The sequence below is a fragment of the Coregonus lavaretus genome, assembly GCF_964263955.1.
Source record: "Coregonus lavaretus genome assembly, chromosome: 25".
Lineage (NCBI taxonomy): Eukaryota > Metazoa > Chordata > Actinopteri > Salmoniformes > Salmonidae > Coregonus > Coregonus lavaretus.
In genome coordinates, this window is record NC_140012.1 from 28,055,688 (window position 1) to 28,072,434 (window position 16,747).

Genomic DNA, 16,747 nt, shown 5'->3' on the forward strand with positions numbered 1-16,747 from the left:
ATTCGCGGGTTTTACGCACCAGCCAAGCTTCTGGGAGAGAGCCATGGTTCTCTTGACAGGTTGCTGACAGAGAAACACTAGCTGCATGCCAAGAAAGACTGGCATTGCTGGGTCACCCCTCGTGCCACCATGTTTAACACTAGTCACATAGCTGCTGCTGCTGCAGTCACATGACCAGGCACCTTGAGTTACAGTAGCCCACATGCTACAGACAGACTGCCCCGGTATGGGCACAGAAGGTGTGTTTAAACCAATGACATAAAGCATAGATACCCATGTTAAATAATGAGATGTACAGAAAATGTAGGTCTGAGTCTGTGTATGCAGAGCTAGGGCTGGATTCAATCCGTAGTGCTGAAGACCTGCGCTACAGCGCAATATACATTTAAAGGCAATGTTCCCGCACAGACCGCATTCACGGTAAACGCTGCATATGTCGGCTCAATCGGCAATTACCTTTCAATTTAAAGTGCGCTGTAGCGCTGGACTTCGGCAATACAGATTGAATCGAGCCCCTAGTGCAGGTATCAGTACATCATGGCCACAGAGAGAGGGAGAGCTCAGAATTTGCATTCTCTTTAATAGCACACAGTTATTTAAGACCAACCAAATACAGTTAACATTGGCAGGGATTCCACTTTACACTCTTTCATGTACTGTACCTTTCACTTCCTCTCTTCAGTAGTTTACCATAATTCTTCAAGGCAGACATTAGACTTTTAAACAACATAGCTATTAACACTGTAAATGGCTAAATAGTTACAGAGTTCAACATTATACAATTTATTGGTCTAATGGGGTAAGAGTTAGTTGTATCCTGTGATGAGGAAGAATACACAACATACAGTATGAGTACTGAAATATATAGAAATCCCCGTAGGTAGGAGCTGTTTTCATTTTGGTTTGTTTTATTGAATCAGTCTGCACACTAGATAGTCATGGATATATTATTATTAACATGATATCAACAATGTTTTCCACAGAGACTGCAGCTTGTCAAACTTCAAGTATGTGAAACAGAACATTTGTATGCAAACCTCGCTGTCCATTTTCTCCCACATGACAAAGCTAATACTAAAAGTCATGTCCTCTATTCTGCCTTGATCAGGTTTGAGTAGGCTGCCTCAGAGCTTGACCTTCTTTAACATTGAAATATCTCTATAATGTTATCAGATATAAAAACTTAAATCAATTTGGATATGGCTGCAATGCCCTACTAGTTGTTACAGTACTCCGTCCAAGAGGCAGGTTCTAGTGTGTTTACTGGTCGTACATATGCTATAAACACAAACACAACAAATCAACATGGCATGGCCTTACAACAAAGAGAGAAAAGACCACACTTAGTCACTGCTAATGCTATTTAGCTCACATTCTCCATCCTAAAACAGTTTGAGTAATGCAAATGGAACAATGGCAGGATGTTCTAATACTGACATTCCAAATGGCATTCCAACAAAATAAACGAATGCTACATCGCTCCAACACCAATACTCCTTGTAGCCGAACAATCAAAACTGATTGTTTCAAAGATTTTATTTAGACAACTCAAAATGAAATGGAATAGCCTTCTCTATACACATAAGCAGTTAGGTACATGAACATTACAATGGAGTCTACTTCTCACCCTGACGTCCTAGTTACTTCATGGCATAAGTCAAGTCATTTGACTGTAAATGATTGCAAAATGGCTATCAGTAATAGGAATGGTAAATACATAGCACCATCTTTGTTGAAAATAAAAAAATAATTTTTAAACTTGTCATTTTACAAACAGAAATAATAACCAAACCAACATTTTAATGGTTAAAGACATGCTCCGGAACATTGGCAACTACTAAGTCTTTTTTAAAACCTCCCGCTTTGGGCTGGATGTGTCAATGTATACTTCAGAATTACTGTCTTACCTCAATTAGCCACGAAATCCCTAGTTTGAATAAACTTTTTCTTGAAGCTGTGCTTTGCCATTTTTCCTGTCATTTCTCCCATGTGAGCCAGCCCCTAGCTATTTGAGATCAACCAATGAGCTTCAGCCCCTCGCCAAAGTTGTGACTGCTAAGAAGAGGCACATGATGCACACACAGCAGAGCATGAGAGAGAGCAGTGACATGTGCACATATCTGCATATATGTGTCATGGTACGCAATTTCCGGGACCACTTTTGGATCTTGAGCTCTACTTTTAAAACTAATGGCTAAAAAGTATACAAAAGTACCGGAGAATCCCTTTAACAAGCATAATTTGGATGTTACCACTTTTAGTTTTTGTAAAGCAAGCTCAGTTATACATTCTTTCTAGCTCTATATTTTATACATGCACTTTGGTTAAAATAGTTCAAAAACTTTTTTATTCATTTTTTGGTGGTTTACAGAGAGAGAAAAACAAACACAGCGTCTAATTATTTCATAATTACAAACAAATATTTAGGCACTTTATCAGCTAAAACGAAGCGCATAAGAATATTTTTGTCAATGGAGCAACACAACAATACTATGTACATATATGTAAAACGTGTTATAAATAGGTTTTAAACCATAGATACTATATACATCTGACAGTATTGGTTGTTTCATCATGTCATTTTGGGTGGTTGTGTTTTTGGTGTTACCCCTAGGTTGCGGTGCGGACCTAGGTGAAGCAGCCTTGTGACCCAGTAAGGTATACCGGTCCTCAAGCTTCTGAGTTTAGTCTCCTAGGGGGGATTGTTAATGCTGAGGGAGGGGTGGAGGTTAGGGGACACGGGCCTCATTCCCGTTTTCTCAAGATGACGTAGATGAGTCCGCTGATCAGGGCCAGAGGGAAGGCCACCCAGGCCAGGATATAAGCCCAGCCGAAGGCCTCCATTGCAGGCACCCACTGCGGACTCATCACTGTGTAGATCACTGCTCCACTCATCACAAACAGACCTGGAAGAGGAGAGGATGAGGGGAGGAAATGTTTACATAATTTACAATACAGTTAATTCCATTTGAACCTGAAGATGAAATTATTGTGTGTCATGTCATCATCACAATCTGTGCATTTTTTTTTTATGTGTCCTACTATGAACCCTGCTGGGCAGCATTGGGGGAGATGGTGGCTATTTAACCATAAACAGGCCTCTGTCGCTTCCTCATCTATAACCTTGGCCTAATTCCAAGTTCCCCAACCCTGCCCACTGTGAAGTGGCATGTCATGGCATTGTCTCTTTGTTGATGTTTAGTTGTTCACCCCCTACATTGCCTGTCTTGCCATTTCCACTTGTGTGATTGTCTCTGTGCCCACTGGCATGGTCTACAGTGCCAACCTGGGAGGTTTGACATTGGCAGTCCTTTGACACAATAGACTAGAAGAGGTGTCTATCCATAGCCAAAGGGCATGGAATACAATAAACAAAGGATAAACCCGTATTGTAGCAATGGGTTCTAGGAGGAACCCTGGAGTAAAGGCGTGGCTTAGTAGGAGCGTGGCTATAAAATATATCTTTCTTTGGTCACCCGTTAGAGTAAATGTCATTCCAGTTCATCTGTTCTGTTGTCACTGCATGCTAAGGTTGAACATGGATAGTTTTGTAGTTTCAATGAGGCTAACACAGGTGTTTGAGTTCCTCAAGAGCATATGCAAATCCCAAAGTTGGAATAGTTACCACTTTATTACTATATGTAATCAGCAATGACATCATATTAGAATATGTAATATGCATTCAAGGAACATTTTAAATTTGCAGAGTACAAACTTAACATGATGAACAGGAACGACATTTATGCTAATGTATGACCAAAAATAACTATCTGAAAGCTATGCCTCCAATAAGCCACACCTCCTATCTGATAGGCTGTCACCTCTCCAATATACAACAAAGGTTAAAAATTTAACCCCTCCAATCACAAAAAGGTTCTGGTTTGAACCTTTACACAGGGGTTCCTCAAATAACCTTTTCAGGTTCTTCCAGGCACCTATACTTCTAAGAGTGTAGTGTAAAATTCTGAATATGTCTCTGTTTCAGTTTAGTTTTTCTGGATGACAAAATGGGTACTCACTGGCGAGGATCTGGAAGACTCCGGTGACGAAGAAGCGTCCTCCCTTCTGCAGGGTGAAGAGCTGACAGAAGAACAGGAAGAGAGAGATGAAGCTGAAGATGATGGACAGGATCATCAGGGCCTGCACTGCCTGGATCCACTCTGCAGGGAAGAGAGAGGGAGATTGTCAGTCAATTATACATAATAATATATACCATTTAGCAGATGCTTTTATCCAAAGTGACTTACAGTAATGTGTGCATACATTTTTTACATATGGTTGGTCGTGAACGCACTATCCTGGTGTTGCAAGAGACATGCTCTACCAACTGAGCTACAGAGGACCACACAGGATACATGGACTATACAGTACATGGATATGAATTGGCTGAACATGGACATGGACTCATTAGACTCACTTCTATACATCAACTTAACTTTTTATACAACATGGTAACCGAATCATGCCGAGGTTGCAACACTAAAGCAACCACTTTTATGAGACTGGAACTCTGGAATTGTTCATCAGCTAAATGTTTTGGTCTGGCCAGACAGGGAATGAGTCTTGTTTAGTTGCCTGGAATCTTTAATGGATTTACAATAATGGTACCTACATAGGTATTCTGTTCATGAAAGTATTGTAGCGTACTCAATAATACAGAGAGGCCCCTAACACTTTGATCATCCGGCTACCTACCACTGTTCCAAGGCCAGCTTACAGAAAGCCCTGTTAACCCATTATAGTAACCTGTATTGACAGACAGGGACTTTGAGACATATCCCCCCACCACTCTGTGTGTGTTAGTGCTGTGTTTGTAGCGCTATCTACGTCTGGAATGCCTGGACTTCCAAGCGGGTCTATTTCTTGTCTGAGGGTCATGAATGCAGTTTGCATCCACTCTCAGGTTTCCTAAGCCAGCTCCCTAGCTATATCCCTCTCTGAAGCCATTCCTCACACATCTCTCTCCCTCTCATCTCATGTTTAGCTGTCTGCTGCGGTCCCCTTTTGGTGGCTGACGCTACCCATGCAACATGTTTTCTGCTGGAGCTTTACCTCTACAGATCCAAAACAGACCTGCATGCCCCCATAGGATACAAAAGACACTGGACCATAGTCAAGTAGGAGGAGAAGGTTCCAGTCTCAGTACATATCATGCATCCTCCATGTCTCAGTATTTGAGTTTGGAGTAATCTGTCAGGTACCAAACTTACTGTGCATGCTTGTTTTACAGGAATTTAATTAAATCACGAATCCAGTGGTTTGGAGGCCCTGCTCAGGCTGCCTTAGCATCACTGGTTAAGAAACCTTAATGAATGAATGTGGCTAAGAAGTAGATGCGTAAATAATGTTGAAGTAAGGAGACAGTTGGCTTTGTGGCGACCTTGCGTGACCACAAACACCACCAGCAAAAGTACTCAGTCCGCAAACACATTACTAATTCATACGTTTCGTCGGTTGACATCCCTTTGTAGATTGTTTATAAATCTCCCATGATGCACCCGTAGTTTTCCAGGAAACTAATGCATCTTCTCATGAGAGGTTTGGGGAAATGACAACAGGGTTTGATGGATTCGATGAGGCCATCAAAGAGTCAGGTTACCCAGAAAGACAATTCTGTCTGTCCCCATGCTGCACTCACCCCAGAGCAGAGCACACTAGATAGGATATATGACAGAAGAAATAGCAAACAACACTATTATTGAACCCATCCACTGTACAGCAATACGACAAACACTATTTATATCCACGAAAGTGTTACACAAAACCAATACAAAACAGCTCTCATAACGATAATACTGGAATGTATAGGCCTGAACATGATATGATGTTACATTATCCTTTGTTGTTCTGCAATATACAGTGCCTTCGGAAAGTATTCAGACTGACTTTTTCCACATTTTGTTACGTTACAGCCGAATTGATTAAATCGTTTTTTTTTTCCCCCTCATCAATCTACACACAATACCCCATAATGACAGAACTTTTCAGTCATCAATGGCTGTACTTATGTTGCAGCTTCAGCAACACGGACAGTGCGATAAACACTTTGATGTTCTGTGGTGGTCGCTGCAGCAGGGAGTCACACGCTGTCTTTTTTTTTTTAACACAGTGCAGCAAGTCTGAGCCCGGCCTAGCACAATCAAATAAAATGCTGGTCGGAGTCCCTCTAGTCATATGTGTCTTAATTATTTAATTAAACAGTGTGCTTAACGCATCAGACAAGCTCAGTGAATATAATTGATTTGATTAAAACACATAGGATGTGTCAATATATGGAAAAAAGATACACGTTGAAAAATGTTGGCCAATCGATTAGTCGAAAGAACAGACGACTCTCGGTTGACCAAGATTTGTTGGGGGTCGGGGACAGCCCTAATAAATACACAATAAGTAACGATAACTTGGCTGTACAATGCATTCGGATTGGGGGGGTAGAAGGATTACTTTATCCTATCCCAGGTATTCCTTAAAGAGGTGGGGTTTCAAATGTCTCCGGAAGGTGGTGAGTGACTCCGCTGTCCTGGCGTCGTGAGGGAGCTTGTTCCACCATTGGGGTGCCAGAGCAGCGAACAGTTTTGACTGGGCTGAGCGGGAACTATGCTTCCGCAGAGGAGGGGGAGCCAGCAGGCCAGAGGTGGATGAACGCAATGCCCTCGTTTGGGTGTAGGGACTGATCAGAGCCTGAAGGTACGGCTAGCTTGTGGCTACAGTAGAGATCATCCCAGCTGTTGTGTTTCCATGACATGTAATAACTGTAACATACAGTAAGGAGCATCCCTGGTGTGGACTTTGCTTAACTCTAATTTGTGATACAAACTAAGACTGGATTCCCATTTCAGGGGCAAAGTCAGGTCAAGTGTGAACAACATTGACAAAACATAAACCAATCCCCAATATAAACTATGCGTAACTACATAACTTAAGTCCTAATAGCAAGATTAAAAATAAAAAGGCCACCCAGTGGGTGTGACCGTCGGTCGTGCCTCCACCACCATCCCGCCCTCTCAGTATACTGAGCCTCATGTATACTCAGTATACTCTGTCCTCATGTTTAGCTCTCCCAGTCCAGGCATGCCAGATGTACTGATTGCGCTGCAAAGCACTCCAGGGGCCTTTGAGCACTACTGATTGACTGGGCCAGGCTGCGCCCGTGCACTTGAGTACAGATTCCACTATCTTCCCCTTGATCCCTCGTAACAGAACACACACACTAACACACACACACACACACACGTGCCTCCCTATACAAACACAGTGCACAGCAAATCAAACAAACAGGCTGTTCCATGAATCCAGCTGGCAGAGAGAGAGAGAGAGAGAAAGAGAAAGAGAGAGAACTTGGGCCCGCTGTTGGCTCTGCTGCCTGTCTCATTGACAACACACACCGGGGCCCAAGACCCACCTGCACATTCTAGACACATGACATCACCAGGCAGCTAGCTACGGACTGTTGGGCTCGAGGCTACTGCAGTTAGTACTGTAGTACTGGGTCTCTAAGGCAATACATTAAGCTATTGAACACAAGTTCTATAGTATTACAGTGCCTCTAGAATCATGTTTCCGGAAATGGTAAGATATTCTACTGCAAATACAGTATATATAAACAAAAGTATGTGGACACACCTTCAAATTAGTGGATTCGGCTATTTCAGCCACACCCGTTGCTGACAGGTGTATAAAATCAAGCACACAGCCATGCAATCGCCATAGTCAAACTTTGGCAGTAGAATGGCCTTACTGAAGAGCTCAGTGACTTTCAACGTGGCACTGTCATAGGATGCCACCTTTCCAAAATGCCAGTTTGTCAAATTTCTGCCCTGCTAGAGCAGCCCCGGTCAACTGTAAGTGTTGTTAATATGAAGTGGAAACGTCTAGGAGCAACAACGGCACAGCAGCGAAGTGGTAGCCCACACAAGCTCAAAGAATGGGACCGGCGAGTGCTGAAGCGCGTAGCGCGTAAAAATTGTCTGTCCTCGCTTGCAACACTCACTACCGAGTTCCAAACTGCCTCTGGAAGCAACTGCCTCTGGAAGCAACTGCCTCTGGAAGCAACTGCCTCTGGAAGCAACTGCCTCTGGAAGCAACTGCCTCTGGAAGCAACTGCCTCTGGAAGCAACGTCAGGGAGTTTCCATAGCCGAGCAGCCGCACACAAGCCTAAGATCACCATGCGCAATGCCAAGCATCGGCTGGAGTGGTGTAAAGCTCGCCACCATTGGACTCTGGAGCAGTGGAAACGTGTTCTCTGGAGTGATGAATCACGCTTCACCATCTGGCAGTCCGATGGACAAATCTGGGTTTGGTGGATGCCAGGAGAACGCTACCTGCCCAAATGCATTGTGCCAACTGTAAAGTTTGGTGGAGGAGGAATAATGGTCTGGGGCTGTTTTTCATGGTTCGGGCTAGGCCCCTTAGTTCCAGTGAAGGGAAATCTTAAAGCTACAGCATACAATGACTTTCTAGATGATTATGTGCTTCCAACTTTGTATCAACAGTTTGGGGAAGGCCCTTTCCTGTTTCAGGATGACAATGCCCCCATGCACAAAGCGAAGTCCATACAGAAATGATTTGTCGAGATCGGTGTGGAAGACCTTGACTGGCCTGCTCAGAGCCCTGACCTCAACCCCATCGAACACCTTTGGGATGAATTGGAACGCCGACTGCGAGCCAGACCTAATCGCCCAATATCAGTGCCTGACCCCACCAATGCTCGTGGCTGAATGGAACCAATATTAATGACCATGATTTTGGAATGAGATGTTCGACGAGCAGGTGTCCACATACTTTTGGTCATGTAGGGTACATTTATAACTTTTCTCGTTTAATATGGTATTGTTGCAATCTTGTTGCAGTCTTTCCCTCCAACCACTGTTGGCTTTGGTCTAAATCTGTCTCATAGACACAAACACACACACAGCTGCTAGGTCTCTCGTTTAGTTAATGATCTCGCTGTACACACAATCTGATACATGGGCGTGACCAGGGCTGTCAGCACACTATGTTCTACATGGGGTGGTCCAAGGCCACCATGTCTGCTGCACACACACCTCCCCAGATCGAACACTTGAAATACCCTACAAAGCCCCACCCTACACCTACGCCACCCTAAACCTTCATCCCACCACTACGGCCTCCCAAACATGGGGCTTGAATATGGACATCACACCATGACTATTTATACAGAGGAGAGCCTATGAACAGTGGGAACTCTAAGCTGTAGGTTCACATCCTCACCCCTAGATGGCAGTAGAGTCACAGTGGCGCCTGACACGCCCTTCAGCAGCACGGTAAACTAGAGAGTGAGTGGGTGGGCTTTCAGGGTTTAAGACAGTTATAGTTAATCACAGTTCTGGTCTTTCCATGTCTTACTGTCTACGATCTTTCGGTCAACCAACAGTGCTGAACTTATTCTCAAGACACACCCCAGAAGAATCAACACCCAGCTTGATGTCAAATATCAGACTACCCAATTTACAGAGTCTAGAAATACATATCTACAGTATATCCTTTCAAAATAAGTTTACTATTGGACAAGAGGAGGCTTCATCAGCATCATCATCATGCAGAATGAGACAGAACGACTGTGACTTGCTGAAAAAAAAAACAAGCCACAGCGGCAGATGTACAAAGTCAGTCTGTACTGTATCTTACCTCCAGTGTTGGCCGGCTCACAGTGGTATCCTCCATTGGTTGTAGAGCAGTTATTCCAGAGGTCTGAGCTGCTTGTGGACCCGGTTGCCCAGGCCTAGAGGATAAACAACACAGTGCTGCTACTAACAAGAGAACACTGAAACCTGATAGAAAACACCTTTACAGATAGCAGAGATGTCAATGAATTAAAACAAACTATTGATTTTCAAATACAATAGGCTATTGGTTAATGTATAAAAAAAAAGTATGTTTGGAATGATTATTGTAAATGAGATAAGCAATAATGGATTATTGATGATCAGATAATTCATTGATAAAGATGGTTTACTTACGCTGACAATTGTTGACACAAACAGGAGGACTAGGGCTGCGACATGCAGGATGACAATTCCCAGTAGAAGGAGCAGCATCTTGTCAGAAGGAGCTAAATGATAAAAGAAAGGGACACCTTTAGTTTGTGAAGGTCTCAGTCTCTCTCCAGTTCTATGGGACTGGGACATGGGTGTGTCATTGCAGGATTTGCAGTACCCCGCTCTCAACTCAGAACAGAACCGCGCCTACTCTGAAACTTGATCTGCACCAAGAAATGTCTATCAGTAGTGTTCTAAAAGAGAAAGTGTTTATGTCCAGCTCATATTCAACTTTTAATAAGCTGAAGATATCATTTTTCATGTTGAAAATTGAATAGACACTTATGTTTGTCCACTTGAAATGAACAAGTGCATACTACCTAAAATATTGTGTGTGTAGTCTGTCATTACTAAATCATTAATCACACACTTAGTATGTTTCCCTGCATCCTTGTATGAGAAAAAAACATAAAAAGGCATGCCAATATGTTGTTTTCTCCATACATGTAGCATAATAAACAAATCAATCTAGATTAGAACATACCAACTTTCACACAACACTGCAGATCCAGTTGGAACTAAAACATGTTCTACTAAACCACACAGAGACCAGTGTCCATTATCAACAGCATGTGTGTAGGACACTTCATAAATGAATCATGCCAGTTTGTTTGTATTGGTTGCGTGCATATTCTCAATAAGTGCGCATGAATTATAAATAAACAGAATTCTACTTCAACTATCTAGCAAAAATATCACACATAATAGAATGGAAAAGACTATTGTATGTCGACACACTAATAGTCGAGAAGTAAAATGAAGACAATCATCCGTCAACCAGGTTTTTATGGAAGTTATAGCTACTAGAAAAAGAAACCAAGCCGCTCCCCTGAAAGCCCGATTGGTTTTGGTGTTCCGTGCGTGACACATATTTCATACGCATTAATCTAGCGAATAAATTGACCACAATTGGAAACAAAGTCAACTTACTTAGTGCGACTGCGGAGTGACTATATAAAAAAAAAAAAACGGTTTTCAGCCGAAAATCGTAAAAAGCAAGTTTCCCCAAAGAGTCCAAAAACTGTAGTCCACGGGTCACAAGTCCTTCTGGCTAGATTGACGTCAGTGGCAGCACTGCACTTATAAAGTATCTCATTATGGAAGAACAACGCCCATCGGTGCGTCGCTACGTCAGGGAGCCAGCTAGGAAAGCCGCTTTTAAGTTACTCACTCTGTGTACTTTAAAATAAGTAATTGTTTGTTTATCCTGGATACCATGAACAACACATAATGAGCTTTATTCATGGATTTTATTCATCTCTCTGGATATAATTCTTTAGACTTATGATTGAAATATTGTGGAAATAGTATTTACATTTATATAGTTGAATTTAAATTGATGACTTCACTCAATATTGATCTGTGATATATTGTGTAGAATAAAATCAAATCCAAATATGAACACAGATTTTTTTAAATGTCAATTATGTTCTTAGCTACAGTACCAATCAAATGTTTGGACACACCTACTCATTCAAGGGTTTTTCTTTATTTTTACTGTTTTCTACATTGTAGAATAATAGTGAAGACATCAAAACTATAAATAACACATTTGGAATCATGAACACATATGGAATCATGTAGTAACCAAAACAGTGTTAAACAAATAAAAATATATTTTATATTTGAGATTCTTCAAAGTAGCCACCCTTTGCCTTGATGACAACTTTGCACACTCTTGGCATTCTCTCAACCAGCTTCATGAGGTAGTCACCTGGAATGCATTTCAATTAACTGGTGTGCCTTGTTAAAAGTTAATTTGTGGAATTTATTTCCTTAATGCGTTTGAGCAAATCAGTTGTGTTGTGACAAGGTAGGGGTGGTATACAGAAGATAGCCCTATTTGGTAAAAGACCAAGTCCATATTATGGCAAGAACAGCTCAAATAAGCAAAGATAAATGACAGTCCATCTTTAAGACATGAAGGTCAGTCAATCCGGAAAATGTCAAGAACTTTGAAAGTTTCTTTAAGCGCAGTCGCAAAAATCCTCAAGCGCTATGATGAAACTGGCTCTCATGAGGACCGCCACAGGAAAGGAAGACCCAGAGTTACCTCTGCTGCAGAGGATAAGTTCATTAGAGTTACCAGCCTCAGAAATTGCAGCCCAAATAAATGCTTCACAGAGTTCAAGTAACAGACACATCTCAACATCAACTGTTCAGAGGAGACTGCGTGAAGCTGGCCTTCATGGTCGAATTGCTGCAAAGAAACCACTACTAAAGGACACCAATAAGAAGAAGAGACTTGCTTGGGCCAAGAAACACGAGCAGTGGACATTAGACTGGTGGAAATCTGTCCTTTGGTCTGATGAGTCCAAATTTGAGATTTTTGGTTCCAACTGACGTGTCTTTGTGAGACACAGAGTAGGTGAACGGATGATTTCCGCATATGTAGTTTCCACTGTGAAGCATGGAGGAGGAGGTGTGATGGTGTGCGGGTGCTTTGCTGGTGACACTGTTGGTGATTTATTTAGAATTCAAGGCACACTTAACCAGCATGGCTACCACAGCATTCTGCAGCGATACACAGTCCCATCTGGTTTGCGCTTAGTGGGACTATCATTTGTTTTTCAACAGGACAATGACCCAACACACCTCCAGGCTGTGTAAGGGCTATTTGACCAAGAAGGAGAGTGCTGCATCAGATGACCTGGCCTCCACAATCACCCGGCCTTAACCCAATTGAATACAACAGGTGTTGGCTATTTGACCAAGTAGGAGAGTGATGGAGTGCTGCATCAGATGACCTGGCCTCCACAATCACCTAACCTCAACCCAATTGAGATGGTTTGGGATGAGTTGGACCGCAGAGTGAAGGAAAAGCAGTCAACATGTGCTCAGCATATGTGGGAACTCCTTCAAGGCTGTTGGAAAAGCACTCCAGGTGAAGCTGGTTGACAGAATGCCAAGAGTGTGCAAAGATGTCATCAAGGCAAAGGGTGGCTAATTTGAAGAATCAAAAATATGAAATATATTTTGATCTGTTTAACACTTTTTTTGGATACTACATGATTCCATATGTGTTATTTCATAGTTTTGATGTCTTCACTATTATTCTGCAATGTACAAAATAGTAAAAATAAAGAAAAACCCTTGAATGAGTAGGTGTGTCCAAACCTTTGACTGGTACGGTATATTGTTTGCCTTTAAACTTTAATCCACCTTTAATCCACTTCATAATTTATCTCATGTTGAATCTGAGAGGGGGTCAGGGTGGATGTACCATGTACAGTATACTGTATACAGTAAGGTATGTTGGATGTGCTCCAAACTGAATAAATACTGAGGTGTCTCCTTCCAGTCAGTCAGTCATTCATCCTGCTGCAGCGTTGTCTGGGCAATGAGGTACACAAACATTGTTGGTTCCAAGAGTGGGGGTCCCTCTCCCTCCCGCTGGATACTAGCCATAGCATACAGTGTGGTCTGCCCCATGAGTGACTCACCCCATCACACTGCATGTGTGAAAGTGTGGATGAGTGGGTATGCCCCAGCCGCAGCGCAGTGCCTGTGGGACGTAGGTCTGCTGGAGAGGAGAGATAGGATCTGGGGCTATCCCCTATCCTCTGTTTGACATGACTCATTCAGCTGGGAGCTCATAGGCCTCTGGTCAAAAGTAATGCACAATGTAGGGATTAGGGTGCCATTTGGGGCACAGACAGGATCTGGGGCTATCCTCTATCTTCTGTTTGACATGACTCATAGAACTGGGAGTGTGGGAGTGTCAGGTTGTTCCAACCTCCGTAGGGATGGATTCTACTCCATTTTACAGGTGCAGATACAGATAACAGGGTAATAAAGCCATGGGTGTTGCGATGATTACAATGATCGGAATTCAGAGAGCCTCTTTTAAGTGTGAAGAGCAGTGAGGAGTCAAAACAAAACTGTAGGAGCCTGATTCCTGGACACAGACTATACTCCATTTCCTGGACTGAAAAGCACTTTCAATGGAGATTCTCCATTCAGCAGGAGTACTTTGGAGAAACCGGCCCAAACTCTCTCTGTAAGTATGAAGACTTGTCTTGAACTTTCCCTCTAACTAAAACAACCTGTAGCACACTACAGCACGGAGACCTGCTGTACAGAAACTGGCAGTCAATGCTGTTTCACCCTGAGTGAGAGACTGAATTCTGCATAGTGAAAGACATATTCTATAAATTATACAGTGTAAGGGTCTTTGTGGTCCAGATTAGGCTCATAAGATATACACACTGCTGCACTCAACAGTCAGTCATTAGGCCTATAAGATAGAATACACAAGCATAGTGTTTTAGCCCTGGAGGCTGAATACAGGGTGTGTGTTGGGTGGACGTCACACTCACAGCATGAGACAGACAGACACTTAACACACTCAGTAGGCTAGTAGAGCAGCTCTACAGGCTCACATAACCTAGATAACACATGTCAGCAGACATATACAGTGGGGAAAAAAAGTATTTAGTCAGCCACCAATTGTGCAAGTTCTCCCACTTAAAAAGATGAGAGAGGCCTGTAATTTTCATCATAGGTACACATCAACTATGACAGACAAAATGAGGAAAAAAAATCCAGAAAATCACATTGTAGGATTTTTAATGAATTTATTTGCAAAATATGGTGGAAAATAAGTATTTGGTCAATAACAAAAGTTTCTCAATAATTTGTTATATACCCTTTGTTGGCAATGACACAGGTCAAATGTTTTCTGTAAGTCTTCACAAGGTTTTCACACACTGTTGCTGGTATTTTGGCCCATTCCTCCATGCAGATCTCCTCTAGAGCAGTGATGTTTTGGGGCTGTCGCTGGGCAACACAGACTTTCAACTCCCTCCAAAGATTTTCTATGGGGTTGAGATCTGGAGACTGGCTAGGCCATTCCAGGACCTTGAAATGCTTCTTACGAAGCCACTCCTTCGTTGCCCGGGCGGTGTGTTTGGGATCATTGTCATACTGAAAGACCCAGCCACGTTTCATCTTCAATGCCCTTGCTGATGGAAGGAGGTTTTCACTCAAAATCTCACGATACATGGCCCCATTCATTCTTTCCTTTACACGGATCAGTCGTCCTGGTCCCTTTGCAGAAAAACAGCCCCAAAGCATGATGTTTCCACCCCCATGCTTCACAGTAGGTATGGTGTTCTTTGGATGCAACTCAGCATTCTTTGTCCTCCAAACACGACGAGTTGAGTTTTTACCAAAAAGTTCTATTTTGGTTTCATCTGACCATATGACATTCTCCCAATCCTTTTCTGGATCATCCAAATGCACTCTAGCACGGGCCTGGACATGTACTGGCTTAAGCAGGGGGACACGTCTGGCACTGCAGGATTTAAGTCCCTGGCGGCGTAGTGTGTTACTGATGGTAGGCTTTGTTACTTTGGTCCCAGCTCTCTGCAGGTCATTCACTAGGTCCCCCCGTGTGGTTCTGGGATTTTTGCTCACCGGTCTTGTGATCATTTTGACCCCACGGGGTGAGATCTTGCGTGGAGCCCCAGATCGAGGGAGATTATCAGTGGTCTTGTATGCCTTCCATTTCCTAATAATTGCTCCCACAGTTGATTTCTTCAAACCAAGCTGCTTACCTATTGCAGATTCAGTCTTCCCAGCCTGGTGCAGGTCTACAATTTTGTTTCTGGTGTCCTTTGACAGCTCTTTGGTCTTGGCTATAGTGGAGTTTGGAGTGTGACTGTTTGAGGTTGTGGACAGGTGTCTTTTATACTGATAACAAGTTCAAACAGGTGCCATTAATACAGGTAACGAGTGGAGGACAGAGGAGCCTCTTAAAGAAGAAGTTACAGGTCTGTGAGAGCCAGAAATCTTGCTTGTTTGTAGGTGACCAAATACTTATTTTCCACCATAATTTGCAAATAAATTCATAAAAAATCCTACAATGTGATTTTCTGGAAATTTTTTCCTCAATTTGTCTGACATAGTTGACGTGTACCTATGATGAAAATTACAGGCCTCTCTCATATTTTTAAGTGGGAGAACTTGCACAATTGGTGGCTGACTAAATACTTTTTTTCCCCACTGTACACTACCGTTCAAAAGTTTGGGGTCACTTAGACATTTCCTTGTTTTCGAAAGAAAAGCAATTTTTTTGTCCATTAAAATAACATCAAATTGATCAGAAATACAGTGTAGACTTTGTTAATGTTGTAAATGGTTATTATAGCTGGAAATGGCTGATTTTTAATAGAATATCTACATAGGCGTACAGAGGCCCATTATCAGCAACCATAAGTCCTGTGTTCCAATGGCACGTTGTGTTTGCTAATCCAAGTTTGTCATTTTAAAAGGCTAATTGATCATTAGAAAACTATTTTGCTATTACGTTAGCACAGCTGAAAACTGTTGTGCTGATTAAAGAAGCAATAAAACTGGCCTTCTTGAGACTAGTTGAGTATCTGGAGTATCAGCAATTGTGGGATTACAGGCTCAAAATGGCCAGAAACAAATAACTTTCTTCTGAAACTTGTCAGTCTATTCTTGTTCTGAGAAATGAAGGCTATTCTATGCGAGAAATTGCCAAGAAACTGAAAATCTCGTACAATGCTGTGTACTACTACCTTCACAGAACAGTGCAAACTGTCTCTAACCAGAATAGAAAGAGGAGTGGGAGGCCCCGGTGCACAACTGAGCAAGAGGACAAATACATTAGAGTGTCTAGTTTGAGAAACAGGCGCCTCACAGGTCCTCAACTGGCAGCTTC

At 42.5% G+C, this 16,747-nt stretch overlaps 1 protein-coding gene across 1 annotated transcript; it reads right to left on the bottom strand.

Moving 5' to 3' along the window:
* Positions 1–888: 888 nt before the first annotated feature.
* LOC311101067 (peripheral myelin protein 22-like) lies at positions 889–11,108 on the bottom strand. The gene is made up of 5 exons (XM_084142112.1): positions 10,990–11,108; positions 9,982–10,073; positions 9,650–9,743; positions 4,020–4,160; positions 889–2,906 (listed from the first exon to the last, which is right to left on the bottom strand). The coding sequence occupies exons 2-5, from the start codon at positions 10,057–10,059 to the stop codon at positions 2,746–2,748; spliced, it is 474 nt and encodes a 157-aa protein (XP_083998238.1). The 5' UTR covers positions 10,060–10,073; positions 10,990–11,108; the 3' UTR covers positions 889–2,745.
* Between the last annotated feature and the right edge of the window lie 5,639 nt (positions 11,109–16,747).

What these genes read in the sequence shown, in the direction of transcription:
- LOC311101067 (XM_084142112.1), bottom strand. Translation starts at nt 10,059, where the DNA reads ATGCTGCTCCTTCTACTGGGAATTGTCATCCTGCATGTCGCAGCCCTA. An exon ending in TGAGCCGGCCAACACTGGAG is followed by an intron (nt 4,161 to 9,649) that starts GTAAGATACAGT and finishes TCTTCCCTGCAG; the next exon opens with AGTGGATCCAGGCAGTGCAG. An exon ending in AGTCTTCCAGATCCTCGCCA is followed by an intron (nt 2,907 to 4,019) that starts GTGAGTACCCAT and finishes CTCCTCTTCCAG; the next exon opens with GTCTGTTTGTGATGAGTGGA.